The 14,875-nt window shown below is 36.9% G+C and overlaps 1 protein-coding gene across 1 annotated transcript; it reads left to right on the top strand.

Annotated features, from left to right (window-relative positions):
• The first annotated feature begins 6,687 nt into the window (after window positions 1-6,687).
• LOC120191908 lies at window positions 6,688-7,584 on the top strand. The gene is made up of 2 exons (XM_039194772.1): window positions 6,688-6,769; window positions 6,806-7,584. The coding sequence occupies exon 2, from the start codon at window positions 6,873-6,875 to the stop codon at window positions 7,488-7,490; it is 618 nt and encodes a 205-aa protein (XP_039050703.1). The 5' UTR covers window positions 6,688-6,769; window positions 6,806-6,872; the 3' UTR covers window positions 7,491-7,584.
• Window positions 7,585-14,875: the final 7,291 nt, after the last annotated feature.

Below are 14,875 nucleotides of genomic sequence, written 5' to 3'. Positions count from 1 at the left end.
CAATCAAAAATAAGCAATAATTCTTATTTCCAATCATCTACTATTGAATCAACTTTTACAAATCAATTAAACAATCAAAAAACAATCAATTAAACTATTGAATCAACTTTTGCAGCCATACATCATTTTCACGCAGTTCACTTCTGAGATTAACCTGCAGAAACCAAACATTTGCTCAAACAACACTTTCTACACATCTAAAACCTACAAACAGCAAATTATTGAATTCTAGGTACTTAACCAAACATTTTCAAACCAAAAGTCTATAAACTTACCAATTGTTTATGGACATTTTTATAACGCGGATGCAGGTAGGCAGCGTCTCGTATATATCGATTTAGCCATATAATGCCGAAACCACAAGCCTACTGCAGCTCTATCTCTATCGGTGGGAGGTAGATACTTGGTGCTTCCCGTCGTCAAACGCTCCAACGCCAAGCATACGAGAGGACCACAATCTCCTCTGGCTCCTTCCGTTTGTTGTGACGCGGTCTCGTCTCTAATAACTGTAATATTGAGCTTCTTTGGCTTCTTGTTTCCAGAACGGTCCAATAATTGATCGCATCCAAGAATTTAGCCAAATGAGAGCTCCATCCCGTAATAATATCTCTTAAATCAGCCAATGATATGTAATTTATCATGCTGTCATACACTATTGTCTTAAGGGATGGGAGCTGAAGCTCGACGAGAATCCAATGTTTACGTTCCAAAACAGGGATAAACACCTGCAATCATAAGTAATAATTCATTCATTTGCGCACTTATTTCATAAAACCTTTAAACTCAATCTAAAATAAATACTAACCTTATCGACCTCCCACCATGCAGGATAAAGTTTAGCTTGTCCATTGCCCAAATCAAATGATTCATCTCGTTGATTCTTCAAGTGAACGGCGTTAAAAGACGTCGGCATAATTGTATATCGTATATTTTTATTTTTCTTAAGTTTTCTTATTATTAGAAGACGTGTCACCCACGCATCGATATGCTGTTTTACAAAAAAAGACATATATTAGTGACTTACATAAATTTAAAAAAAATTAATCAAATTGAAATATAAGAAAAATATAAGACTTACCCCCCCATCGAAATAGCCATTGTCTTCGACCCCTAATAATACGCCCCACCAAGACCGATCAAGCAACAAATAGATATCATCGGTGAGCTTGCATATGTCAGTGAAACACCCCTGGCTCCGCTCATGTAGATAAAAATCAACTGCGGTCTTAGCCCAAAGGGTGTTATCCAGAATTGTGTCTAGTAGTTGTCTCCTCTCCACTTCCGATACCGGAATGGTACTGGCCGGTAACTTATACGAGAGCCAACTCTCATCCATTATGTCCGGCACGTCAGAGGGTTTCTCAAGAAGCCTACATATGACGCCATGTGAATCGGGCTCTTGAATGGTGGGAGGGACCTCTTCAATGATGACAGTGGCCTCTTGAACGGTGGGAGGGGACTCTCGAGGAATGATAGGGGGGCCTCTTCAACGATAGGAGTGGACTCTTGAGGGATGACAGGCGAGTCGGGCTTCTTCTTGCGGTGTCTTCGCACTATTGGGGTGTACGGAGACTTAATAGCACGTGCACGCTGTCTGATGCGTGAACTCCGTCGTGCAAGCATAACCCGACGTAAAGCATCCACTCTATCGGGCCGCTAAATAATTAAATACAAAAATCAGTAAATAAACAGACATGATATTTAAACAGTGAAAACAAAGACAAATATGTTTCAAACTTGCATTGTATTCACCCAAGTCATTATTCTATCATAGTTCACAAAATGCATCAGATAACAAAGAAAAATATGTTTCAAACTAATACCCTGAAGTTAGTATTTGTCTTTGTTTTGTCTATTGGTTGAAGTAATGCAATCCATTCAAGTTTCAATTTGCAGAAGAAGAAATAGTTTACTTTCGCAACACGAAACTTAAAATCGCAACGCGAAATGAGAATCGCAACGAGAAACCAAAATCGCAACGCGAAACCAAAATCGCAACGCGAAATGAAAATCGCAACGACAGAATCGCAATGCGAAATGAAAATCGCAACGAGAGAATCACAACGCGAAATGAAAATCGCAATGCGATTTTGGTTTCGCGTTGCGATTTTGTCGTTGCGATTTTGGTTTTGCGTTGCGATTCTGTCGTTGCGATTTTCATTTCGCGTTGCGATTCTCTCATTGCGATTTTAAGTTTCGTGTTGCGAAAGTAAACTATTTCTTCTTCTGCAAATTGAAACTTGAATGGATTGCATTACTTCAACCAATAGACAAAACAAAGACAAATACTGACTTCAGGGTATTAGTTTAGCAGAATTGGCAGCAACCGAATAAATTTACTAAGCAATCTAAGTGAAATGGCTAATCTAAGTGAAATTACGAGTAAATTTATCATTAAGTTAAATATGGAAAATCTTAAACTTACCTCGTTGCGTAGAGTATGAACCTCATTCTGCAACGATACTATCATCTCACGTAGAGCGGCAACCTCACCACGTAAAGTTGACACCTCCACACGCCATGCACCATCGTTATCGCGTAGAGTACCGATCTCCTCACGCAAGGCATTGACCTCATCACGTAACTCATCTCGTGGAGGTGGAGAACAAGGAGATAAATGTCGTGGCCTCTTTACCGGTCGCCTATCATGAGGTGATGGTGGAGAAGAGGCTCGATGATGTGACGGGATAGGTGATGGCTCTCGTTCTAGAGGTGTATAGTCGGGTCGATCGGGTGATGGCTCTGGGTGAGGTGATGGCTCTCGAATTGGAGGAAGTGGATGCTGCTCATCATCCGTGCCATCAAAAAAACTCTGACTAGCTTGCCACCAATCAGTGGCAAGCTCTTCCTCCGTGGGTGTCAGTCTTTGTAATGGAATGTTGGCCTCCTAACAATATAAAAACTCAAACAAAGTTAAACGTCTACTATTAATAACTTGTTTATATATTATATGAAAGTATTTGTGTTAACTTACATTATTTATTGTCGCATATGGTATTAAGTCTTCCCAATCCAACAGATTTTTCCTCTTCCAGGAAATAGCCCTGGGAATATCATTTGACGTTTTTATTGCATATGTACGCATGCTGGGGAAAGCCTCGAATATCCAAATCTACAAACAATATAATAACAAAATTAGTAATTGTTAAATAATTAATTATAATTTTAGAAACATTATATAGAAATTCTTACCTTAAAGGCCCAAACAAAGCCTGACAAAGTGTATTTCGACCCATCGCCACGCAAACTTTTGCGGTCATCAAAGGCAGTAGACAACTTAGTCCAGGTAGCTTTCCATATATACGAACCCCACGGAAACAGATTCCATGCATTCAGGTCCTCTACCAATATTATTAGCTCCCGAGGAATAGGTTGTATGGCCTCTATGCCTAAAAAGCCTGCATACACAAGTAGTAGAAGGCATACTCGGACAACATCGACGTCATCCATCCGAGTGAAACCATCTTTCTTATTAAACAATTTCTTCAGGTCGTCGACGTGTAGGTTCGGCTTCTCCATTGACTCATCCGGAAAAACCCGGGATAACCATGATGGGTGGGCGATATGACGAGTGTACCGGCCTACATCATCGTGTCCGAATCATAGACCAGTGATTAAGCAGAACTCCTTCCGCCCAAAACAAGTATACGCTGGTGGAAAATGAAACCATATCTCTTCCTCACCACGTTGTATACTGTCGGGTAGATTTGATGTCATGGTCTGAAGCCACAAATGGGTCAAATTAGCATCTCCACCCGGATGCTGTACTCTCAGCCATGGCCCGAAGCAGGTTTCCTCAAACAATTGTCTTTGTGCAGGTGAAAGCTTCGAAGCAATTGTAGTGGCTAGGCTAACTTTATTCCTTAATGTCAATGAAGCCGAAAAAAATTTCTACAAAAACAATAAACATACCAAGTTAGATATACCAAAACTACACTGTGAAGATATACCAAAAACAATAAACATAAAAAGTAGTAGTTTATTCTTGAAACTAAAATTTGCAACACTGTTTTGTCTTTTGGTTGAAATGAAAATCGCAACGAGAGAATGACTGTCGCAACGAGAGAAATGAAAATCGCAACGAGAGAATCGCAACACGAAATGAAAATCGCAACGAGAGAATCGCAACGCGAAATGAAAATCGCAATGCGATTTTGGTTTCGCGTTGCGATTCTCTCGTTGCGATTTTCATTTCGCGTTGCGATTCTCTCGTTGCGATTTTCATTTTTCTCGTTGCAGATAGTCATTTTCATGTTGCGATTTTCATTTCTCTCGTTGCGACTCTTCTGCAAATTGAAACTTGAATGGATTGCATTACTTCAACCAAAAGACAGAACAAAGACAAAGACAAATACTAACTTGAAAATCGCAACGAGAGAATAGCAACGCGAAATGAAAATCGCAACGAGAGAATCGTAACGCGAAATGAAATCTAAGTGAAATGGTTAATCTATTATTGAAATGACCAGTAAACTTATCATCAGTTTCAATATGAAAAACCTACAATAATGCAAAAATTTCAAAATAAAAATAATTAAAAAAACTAACCCTCGGAGGTTGATTTTCCATTTCTGAATATTGTGAGGGATTTCTGACCGTGAATGGTTGTGAGGGATTTCGCCGGAGATGGGGACGGAAATCTTCGGAGATGGGGACGGATTTCGCCGTAGAGAGTGAGAGATGGAGATGGGACTGAGTTGTGATTTTAGGTTTTAGGTTATGAGTTGCGATTACGGGATTTTGTCTTAATATTCGTTTTTGTAATTTGAAAATAAAATACGCGTAGCGATTATAATGGCGCTTTAAAAATCGCGTTGCGATTTACGGATACGCGTTGCGATTTTACGTATTGTCGTTGCGATTTACGGATACGCGTTGCGATATACGGATACGCATTGCGATTTACGGATACGCGTTGCGATTTACGGATACACGTTGCGGTTTACGGATACGCGTTGCGATTTATGTGTTCGCGTTGCGATTCTGGAAAATCGCAATGCGAATTTGTACTATCGCATTGCGATTTTCAAGAATCGCGTTGCGATTTTGGAAACTGATTTGCGATTCTGGGGATCGCGTTGCGATTTTGTTGGTCATTTTGGCAAATCCAAAAAAAATTGGTTAAAATCGTATATTATAAGGCATTTTTGGTCACTGAGACGATTTTCTAATTTGATAATTCAAGTTGACTAGAATAACTTAAATAACTCAACTCGAATAACTCGACACTAAGAAACATTAATTTTTCAAACCGAATCTAATTTTGGTCCCTAAATAAGTGTGAATTCAAACCTATGAAATCATTATTACATTTTAATGAAATTTTACTCATTAAAAATATATATTTTTCGTATGATTTGGATATCTATTAATATATTTGAATTTATATTCATATAATTAGGGAGGAACAAAACCGATTCAACTCAAAATTAAATTTTTCGATTCTACTCGACTCGAATTAACTTCAAGTTGTAATTCCATAAACTACTCAACTTGAAGAAAAAAATCAAGTTCAAAGTTGAATTATAAAATGCAACTCGAATAACTCAAAATTTTTAATAATTAGTAGATTGACTTTCAAGTTTAAGTCGAGTCCCTCGACTATTGATGATAAATGTATATCACATATAAAAAAATATGAAGAAATATATATATATATATATATATATATATATATATATGTATCGTATATAGTTATAAAAAATCATTTAAATTAGAATCAAATAGAATTATAATATTATAAATATTTACAATTAAATTTAAACAGTAACTCGAAAACTCGACTCGACTTAACTCAAATTTTATAAATTAGTTTCGACTCGAAAAAAATTTAAATCAAGTTATAATTATAAAATAAGACTTACATCTTCAATAACTCAAAACTTATTAGCTCGACTCACTCGAATGAACACTCACCCATACATGTAATGATATTAAGATTGGTAAATCAAATCAAATATCTAAATTTAAATTCGAATTTGAGAATAATCGAATAGCATCCCTTGATAAACCAAATCTTTTTTTCCATTTCATGTTGTATAAAACTTGAAGGGGGTGTTTGGTCCCATATTTGGTTGGTCGGAAATCTCATTCCCGGTAATGTTTTATTACCAATAGTAGATTTTTTGGAGTATATTACCGGGAATGTCATTACCTCCCTGCCCTTAGGTATTATAACATTACCGACGTTTTGGACTAAAATACCCTTAAATTTTTATTTTTTTTCCAAAAATATCATTCTTCTGTCATTGAATAATAAAAATTATACGAAGGTTAAATTACAAATTTATCCTTAAATTATTTTAGATTTACAAAAAAAAATCTATAATTAAAATTTTATATGAAGTTCAGGGGTTAAATTTTTTTTTACCCTTACATTAAACTTTTTTATATTTTTAATTTTGTAAAAAAATTATATAAATATTATGAATTTAATTTTTTAAAGAAAATATATAAATATTTTATAATTTGTAATATTATACAAATATATAATAAAGACAATTTGGTCAAATATACATTCCAATAATCTTTTATGCCTTTAACCAAACACGGTAATCTTATATTACTGCTAAACCAACCAAACACAAAATACAACATTTCCAGTAATCCTATTCCCTGATAATCTTTTATTCCCACTGATAATCTTACATTCCGTGAACCAATCGCACCGAAAATTCTGCCCTTGGTAAAATCATAAACCATCACCAACGGTCTACTAATCACATGGCGCCGATCAAATTATTTTGAAAACCAAAACCCCATTTGTCTCTTTCCCAAGTTCTTCCCCCCCATTTCCTTTCCACTTCTTCTTCCCCAAAGATTCCACCTTTTAAATACCATCTTCTGAATCTCAAAACACACTGACCTTTCAAATGGGGAATTGTTCTCTCAAGGGAGCCGTCGACGAAACCAATTCCATCAGGGTTTTAACAGACGCCGGCCAAATCATCGATTTCAAGGGCCCCAAACTTGCTCGTGAGATCACAAATGGTTTTCCAGGTTATGGTATTTGCAGAAGAGGCCAAGCTTCAACCCCATTGCCTGAAGATGAACGCTTGGTGAATGGGGGGTTTTATTATCTTCTTCCCCTGGAGAAGTTTCAGAAAAATGGTGACAAAGAAGGCGTTGAGAAAGTCGAAGTGGATCGTGTCGATCGGGTTGAGCCGCCGAAGATGTCCTCGGCCGATTTCGTCGAGAATTTCTCCAGTGGGTCGTCGTCGTCTTCGTCGGCGTCGGCCCTTGAAGTGTTGTCGTCAGAGAAGAATGGGGTTTGGAAAGTGAAGTTGGTGATCAGCAGTCAGCAACTGGAGGATATTCTGTCGCAACAAGTGAACACCGAGGCGTTGATCGAGAAGATGAGGATGGCTGCGGCGGCGAACTCGGCTGTCGTGACTCCACGGCGGAGCAAGTGGTTTTGGGTGGTGTCGCGGAAGAAGCCGGCCGTGTCAAGCTTGTTTAAGGTTGCCGTTGATAAGAATAAATCACCATAGCTTGATTGAAAAAAAAAATGCTTAGTAGCTTAAGCATATTCTTGTACATACAATGCTATGATTAATTAAAAATTTTCAAAAACCATTGTTGGTTTCAATGCTTCAACAACCAAATTATGAAGGAAAAATTGGCTGATAGTAATGCGAGGATTTATTTTCAATAAATCTTTGTTTATCTATGTATTGAAATTTATGCTTAATTTGAACAAATACGTAGCTATAAATAGTTTTCAAATTCTTTTCAACATTAAACACTAAATTCTTAAGTGTATAATATTATGGGTAAACCGGTAAAGTACATAAATAGTCTCTCGATTATATGATATTGTTTTGTTCAGTTTACTAACTATTAAAAGTTAAAAAATGATCTCCCGACTATAGAGTATTACTTAATTGAGTTCATAGACTATTAAAAATTATAAAATGATCACCCATTGATTCATTATGTTCAAAACTCGACTATTTTGTTAAAAAATTAATGATCGTATAAGTTGAGCGTTAACATGCTCACTAAGATATAAACGAATTTAAGAATTTAGAAATCTAAATTATATAATTTAAGCATAGAGATTTAAGAAGTTAGGTGAAATAATTTGAGAATATAGGCGAAAGAAAGTTGTCTTTAAATAATAAAAATTTAATTTAAAATAAAAATAGAAAGCCGGAAAATCGAGAAGTTGATTATCCGTTTAAGTGGAATTTTGCATCCCGAACATGACTCATAAATAAATTAACATATCAAATATTGATATGTAATTTTTTACTTGATTATTTTTAACCATGTTGACAGATTAATGAATAAAATATTTTTAGGTATAATGATAAAATTACTCTTAATATTTGTATAAATGGTTACTTTATCTCTTATTCTTTTTTTTTTTAACATTTTAGATCCCGACGTTTCAATTTTTGGTTAAAGCATACTCTATTGGATAGAAACTGTTACTTGATAACGATCAACCCATGTTATTGACGTGATATTTTTACATGTGTTTAATTGTTGACATAACATGTTAACAGTTGTTAACATCAACTATCGATTTGTTATAAATCGATAATATTAGTGACCAAATCATTAATTTTAAAATTTGACTGAAAAAAATGAAAACATACTCAAACATCATTCATCATTTGTGTAGTTTACAATTTTCTTATAAAATAACACCACCCACACTCGATTCTGATATAATAAAGCAAGAAAACTTAAACACCAGACTCAGAAGGTTAATTAAAATGTTGAAATCGAATCATTATCAAAACGGTTGACCACTAATCAACTTCATACAAAAACCAATCACAGTGGCTATGTCCTTACGAATTTAGTCAGCTAAACTCAGTGAGTTAAACGTTAAACGTATCATAATTCATCAGTTAAAATAAAATAAAAAAAAGAAGGTTCCAACGATATTTGAACTCGGGTTACTGGATTTAGAGTAGGGGTTTGCATTATCGGATATCGGATATTATCCGATCTGAATTTTCAGATATTCGAAAATTTCGGATACCTAAAATAATGATCCGAATCCGATTTTTTTTTTTTTTTGCAAAAAATTCAAAAAAAATTAACAGAAATTAAAATATTCATATTCAAACTCCATTTCACCCTAATTTGAGCTATGAGATAATTTCTTCACTACAATCTCTCTTTCATCATCTCGTTTCCCCTATAAAAATAATCACGTACGAGAAATTCTTTAACGTCTAGGTTGATTAAAAAGAGAAATCAACATTTTGAAACCAGAAAACAACTTAAGAGCAAAAAGATTGTAAAGTTTGGTAAAAGTTCTAACAACTAGAAAAATAAGAAAGGTTTAATGAACCAACTGAACTAACAACAAAATTGTCGAGTTTCTTGTGCTATTTCGATTTCAAATTTTCGTGCATTGACTCTTATTCTTAGCATCTGAGATTAGACAAATCTAAAGAGGGAAACGGAGGCATTTCCAGTATTTGTTGTTTTTCATGTTTTTTATATGCAAAAGTTCAAACTTTGAATATCTAAAAAGTAGTATAAAAAATTGTTCTTTAAAGAATCTATAATTATTCAGCGAATAAAAGGGCAAGCCAAGTTCAGCAAAAGTTATTCCTCAATTTTCTAGGTAACCAAACAAGAGTTTCAGTGGTTAGATCTTACCCTATAGACATATCCAAAACCACCTTCATCGAGCTTCTGATGATGGTGAAAATTGTTGGTAGCAGCAACTAAAATCTTGAAAGGGAAATACTTTTGCTCTTGTTGAGCTATTTTCTGCAAGTCAGCTCCGCTCCGCCTATTTGATCACACCAAAAAGGAAACCCAGTAAACTTGGAACTTTGAAGGGCGTCGAAAAGTTCTAAGACAGATAACGAGGGGAACGGGACGATGAAAAACAGGGAAATGAGGGTACAAAAAGCTCTGGGTCAGCGTGGAGTACAGAAATGCGCTAAGGTAGAGTACAGAAATAACTCTGGGTCGAATATAGCCTATATTTTTTTTTCGGGTTTTTGAATAATCCGAACATGGTTTTTTATCGATCCACATCCTATTCGATAATCCGGAAAAAATTTCGGATACCCGATCCGAACTATCCAAAAATTAAAAAACGGATCGGATATCCGAATTTTTAGATCGGATCAACGGATCGAATCGGTCGGATCGGATTTTTTTACACACCCCTAATTAAGAGTACAATATCCTAACCGCTAGACCATGGAACCTTGTGATTCAAATTGGCTGAATCAATTTATTTATTTTTGTCTCATTTACCTTCGAACTTAATCTAAATGAAGAACTAAGAGGAGGCAATGAAAGAACATAAAAAGACTAAAATGTAAAAGATAATTTACCATAATAAATAAATAAACACACATCCGAGGTCAATGGTGAATGTAGGTTTTGGTCACGATGGATATGTGTTCATCTTAAAATTTAAATTTTTTATATTAGTTGTTCATTTTATTAATGATGTTCATCTAAAATTTTACTTGTATCCACCTCAAACGAAAATATTATTAATATATGTGCTTATTTTAAAAGATATTTTTGGATTCGTTACTATCCGACGTGGCAAATCCTATAAAGATGTTATTTTGACCATTCAACGGTATGGGTGCAAGCACTTTCTTCTTCCTAAATCTATTATGAAAAGAATTGCTCAAATTTGCACACGTTATTTTTGGAAGAGTGAGAATTGAATATGTTCTCCTAAGTTAGGATTAAACTTACACCAATTAAAAAAAATGATTGATACCTATAGTTTATTCGTATTATTCTAAATTTTGAATCTATAATTTAAATTTTTTTAATTTCGTCAGTGATATAAGATTTGGATTGGTATATTTTTTTAACAAATTTCAAGCAAAATTTGCATCTTCATCTTCTTTTATCCATTAACAATATGTTGATAGCACCAATTCAAGAAGCAGGGGCTAGGAGCTAATCATTATACGGATTTTTGGCAAGACCTTTCGAACAGATCTTCCTTCCGAGATAATCACTACTCGACGAGTTAAGCGAGACAAGGCCAATTGAAAGTCACAACCGTTTGATAGCCCTTTTCGTAAGCTCTCTTATTCTCCTAATAGTGATTTACCCGATTATACTAAGGCGAAGTCTTCCCACCCTTTGTCAAAAAAGGTAGAACTAGTCAGAATTGGGCCTGCCATCCACGTGGATGATCCGCCAAATCCATTGCTGACTTCACCACGATCGATTAGGTGAAACGGTTCTGCAAAGTTTGTTTGTTCATACAGGAAGCGTGGTTATAGTAGTCAGAATTGTGCCTGACATCCAATTCGGTGACGTATGGCGAGATTACTCTACCACTCTATAAATAGAGGCTCAATAAGTGTCTTCACTTCATCAAATATCAAAGCAAAGAAATTGAGTAATAGCACGTATGGATATAGCTGATATAAACAGGATTTCTCAAATTGATGTCCAAATGAGTAACCTGCAAAATGCAATTCAAGGGCGCCTTAGAATGTTAAACGCACTTTTGCTAAGTGTTAGAAAATAGGATCCTGCAAGAAAAGAAGCGCGCATTGCCCCTGATAGTTAGAAGAGAAGCGCACATTGCCCCTGATAGTTAGAAGACCACTCGGATTAGTATGAGGATTCCTTTTCTACCAGTCCAGGGAATTTTCTTGATGTGAAAGGTCTGGAGGAAAGCCCAGGCGATAGGATAAGGTAAAATGCTCGAGGAACGAACGTAGGATGTGCCGAGGGAATAAACCGGTTAGAGATTTTCTTTCTACTGGTTGGCTTACCCTGTATTTCAAGAGTGAATACCGCAGTGAGGCGCGTGAAGCCCTCTGTTTGTTTGGTCTAAAAACAATATTATTCATCACCGCAACCACTCTTGCTTAGCTACCACTTGTCTTTGCTTGCTCACTTCCAATCTAACGAGAAAGAAAATCTCTAACCGGTTTATTCCCTCGGCACATTCTACGTTCGTTCCTCGAGCATTTTACCTTATCCTATTGCCTGGGCTTTCCTCCAGACCTTTCACATCAAGAAAATTCCCTGGACTGGTAGAAAATGAATCCTCATACTAATCCGAGTAGTCTTCTAACTATCAGGGGCAATGCGCGCTTCTTTTCTTGCAGGATCCTGTGTTCTAACACTTAGCAAAAGCGCGTTTAGCGTTCTACAGCGCCCTTGAATTGCATTTTGCAGGTTATTCATTTGGACATCAATTTGAGAAATCATGTTTATATCAGTTATATACATGTCATACGTGCTATTACTCAATTTCTTTGCTTTGATATTTGATGAAGTGAAGAGACTTATCGAGCCTCTATTTATAGAGTGGTAGAGTAATCTCGCCATACGTCACCAAATTGGATGACAGGCACAATTCTGACTACTGTAACCACGCTGCCTGTATGAACCCATCTTTAAAGGAAGGAGGATAACAAGCATGTGCTTGAAGGAGGTCCTTGGGTAATTGGGGGACATTATTTAACAGTTCGACAATGGTCACCGAATTTGAATCCTGTTGATGATAGTTTCAAAAAACTCATAGCTTGGATTTGGATTCGGCTTCCTAGTTTGCCTATGGAATATTATAATCCATTGGCTTTAGCTAAAATGGGAGCTATTGTTGGTCCAGGTAAGAGTTGACCTTTTCTGATCCCGCTGGAGGGGGAGACCCCATATTATACCAGCATCTCTTTCGGTTATTCGGTCATCCAGAGGTGTATATTCATTCGCCCTACTATCCTACAGAGCAATTCAAACTCGTAGTAAGAGCTAAGGCAACTCATTATATTCTCTTTGAGGTCAGGTAAGTAAAGCGTCTAGCTTAGGGGGCGCGTCAAATTGCTGAAAGGCCTTGATGATTCTCCAATTTGGTAATGTGAAGATAAAAAACCACAATGATTCCAAACTTCACTTCAATCAAAAGTCTCGTATCCATGCTGCCCCGACTCCAAACTCGATGTTTGTTAACTAAACGGGACATTCCCAAACTCCTTATCAAACCCCTTTCTTGTTCCCTTGTACAACCTTGACCAGGCAGTTTTAAACTCATAGATTCCCGATGTCGGGCTACTATTGGATTGGTATAGTTTACAATCCCAACCACGGTGCACGTAAGCTTAGAAAAACTGGACAAATACGGAGACGGAGAGGTATTATAGTATCCCACCAGCTGTATAAATTGGGTTGGTGTTCAGTGTACCGCATCGTGGTAGAAAGGAAAACTCTTTCTTGTACAATAAGAATTTCAGTATGAAATGAAATCATAAATGACTTAAATGAACATCCGAAGCAAGCAAGATAGGAGCATGAGCATCCAAACCAAACCCATATCAGAAGCCATAACGAGATCAATCAATCAGTCTTCGCTAAAGAATTCAGGTGAAAGCCATTATGTAGTTCGTGCTCTCCACCGAGTAAAGAAAAGATGTAGTAAGTGATCTAGGGGTACGTTATCCGTTAGGTGTTTTATAACGCCAAGGTCCACGGAGGGAGTTACACTTCAAGGCTCTGCAAGACCATCTTTCGAACCCTATACCTGAAAAGCGTTAGCCAGGATCTTCCTGCTTCGAACTTCGAAAAGAAAGGCCTCAAAACCCTTTTCATAATAAATAATAAGGTAAGCTGAATAGTGATAGAAGGAGGAGTCGTTTGACAAAACCAGGCGTACGTTCTCCATGAGAAAAAGGTTTTCCAGGTTCCTCCAGACCTGGTTTTTCAAAGCCAGGGTCTGTCTTCAAGAGATTCTTTGAAACCGGGGTCTGCAATGAAGTACAAACAAAACTAGGTTAAGATCTCGAGCGTGAGCGAGAGGGTCTGAAAGAGTGTACTTCTCTTCGGTGGGTGGTCAGCTTGGGAAGCTCGGACCCGGTCAAGATCCGAACAACAATGAGCACCCAACTACTAGACTAGACCAGTAGTTGTTTTTTTTCTATTAGTTGCGATGCGAACAGGCGTTTCGGAGAACACTGTCTTAAACAGGCAGCAAAGCACAAGAGGGTCTCGATTACCCAACTCATAGTCCTGCTCAGTCTTTCCTTTAGTTTTCGTATGGGATGTTAGACAAAGTGGGTGAGCGATCATCTACTTCTACACCTTTCCATGACCCCCTCCTATTACCACTCGTTCCGAGCGCTCACTTTATCTTTGCTTCGTTATTTCCAGAATAAATTGATTCGTTTTCCTCTCCCGGGGAGTTACCAGATTGTAACCCCGTTTACGTCGGTTTCGAAGAAGATCATTAACCGTAGGAGTCCCACTGTCGTTAGCAAGTAAAAGGATCGAGAAACTCAACAACGCCACTATTCTTGAACAACTTGGAGCCAGGCTTTCCTTTCGTACTATTACGGATACGAAAATAATAGAAAAAGTTGGATGAAAGTGATCTACGCTTAGAACCAATGTGAGAGGGAACTCCTAACTCACTACGCTACGATCTTTATATATGATATATATTGTTTGCCGAGAAAACTACATCATTAAATGCACTTTTAGCGAAGAAATGATATGTTGTTATTTGCTTAACACATTTAATTCGGGTAAGTTGCATCTTAGTCCAACCAGTATTGTTTCATTGCATTTCTACTATTTATAAATTAAAGCGTTCCCAAATCGACCTTGAAATGGATGTGAGCTCTTATAAGAGATTTATGAAATCCAGCATGGCATACATGCACAGAACGTTCTTCCAAAGTAGAAGTAGGATTTAGCTGCCGACGAACGTTATAAGCACCTTCATCGCAACCGAAACCGAAGAAAGCAGCACAGTAGCAAAGCCGCAGTAAGGCGCAAACAAAAGGAAAAAACGGAATCCGGTAATGGAACTGATGTCTATCCATGGAGTGGGACGAGGACAGACATGCTAACGGTTAGGGCGCCAAAAAGGTAGTTCAGCTCCTTACTCAGCTACATCTACTATAAGTCT

The sequence above is a fragment of the Hibiscus syriacus genome, unplaced genomic scaffold, assembly GCF_006381635.1.
Source record: "Hibiscus syriacus cultivar Baekdansim isolate YM2019G1 unplaced genomic scaffold, ASM638163v2 tig00116971_pilon, whole genome shotgun sequence".
Classification (NCBI taxonomy): Eukaryota; Viridiplantae; Streptophyta; class Magnoliopsida; order Malvales; family Malvaceae; genus Hibiscus; species Hibiscus syriacus.
Note: the sequence above shows the minus strand (reverse complement) of the source record. Positions and strands in the feature narration are given on the sequence as shown.

Coding starts and splice junctions, on each gene's coding strand:
- LOC120191908 (XM_039194772.1), top strand. CDS start 6,873: ATGGGGAATTGTTCTCTCAAGGGAGCCGTCGACGAAACCAATTCCATC.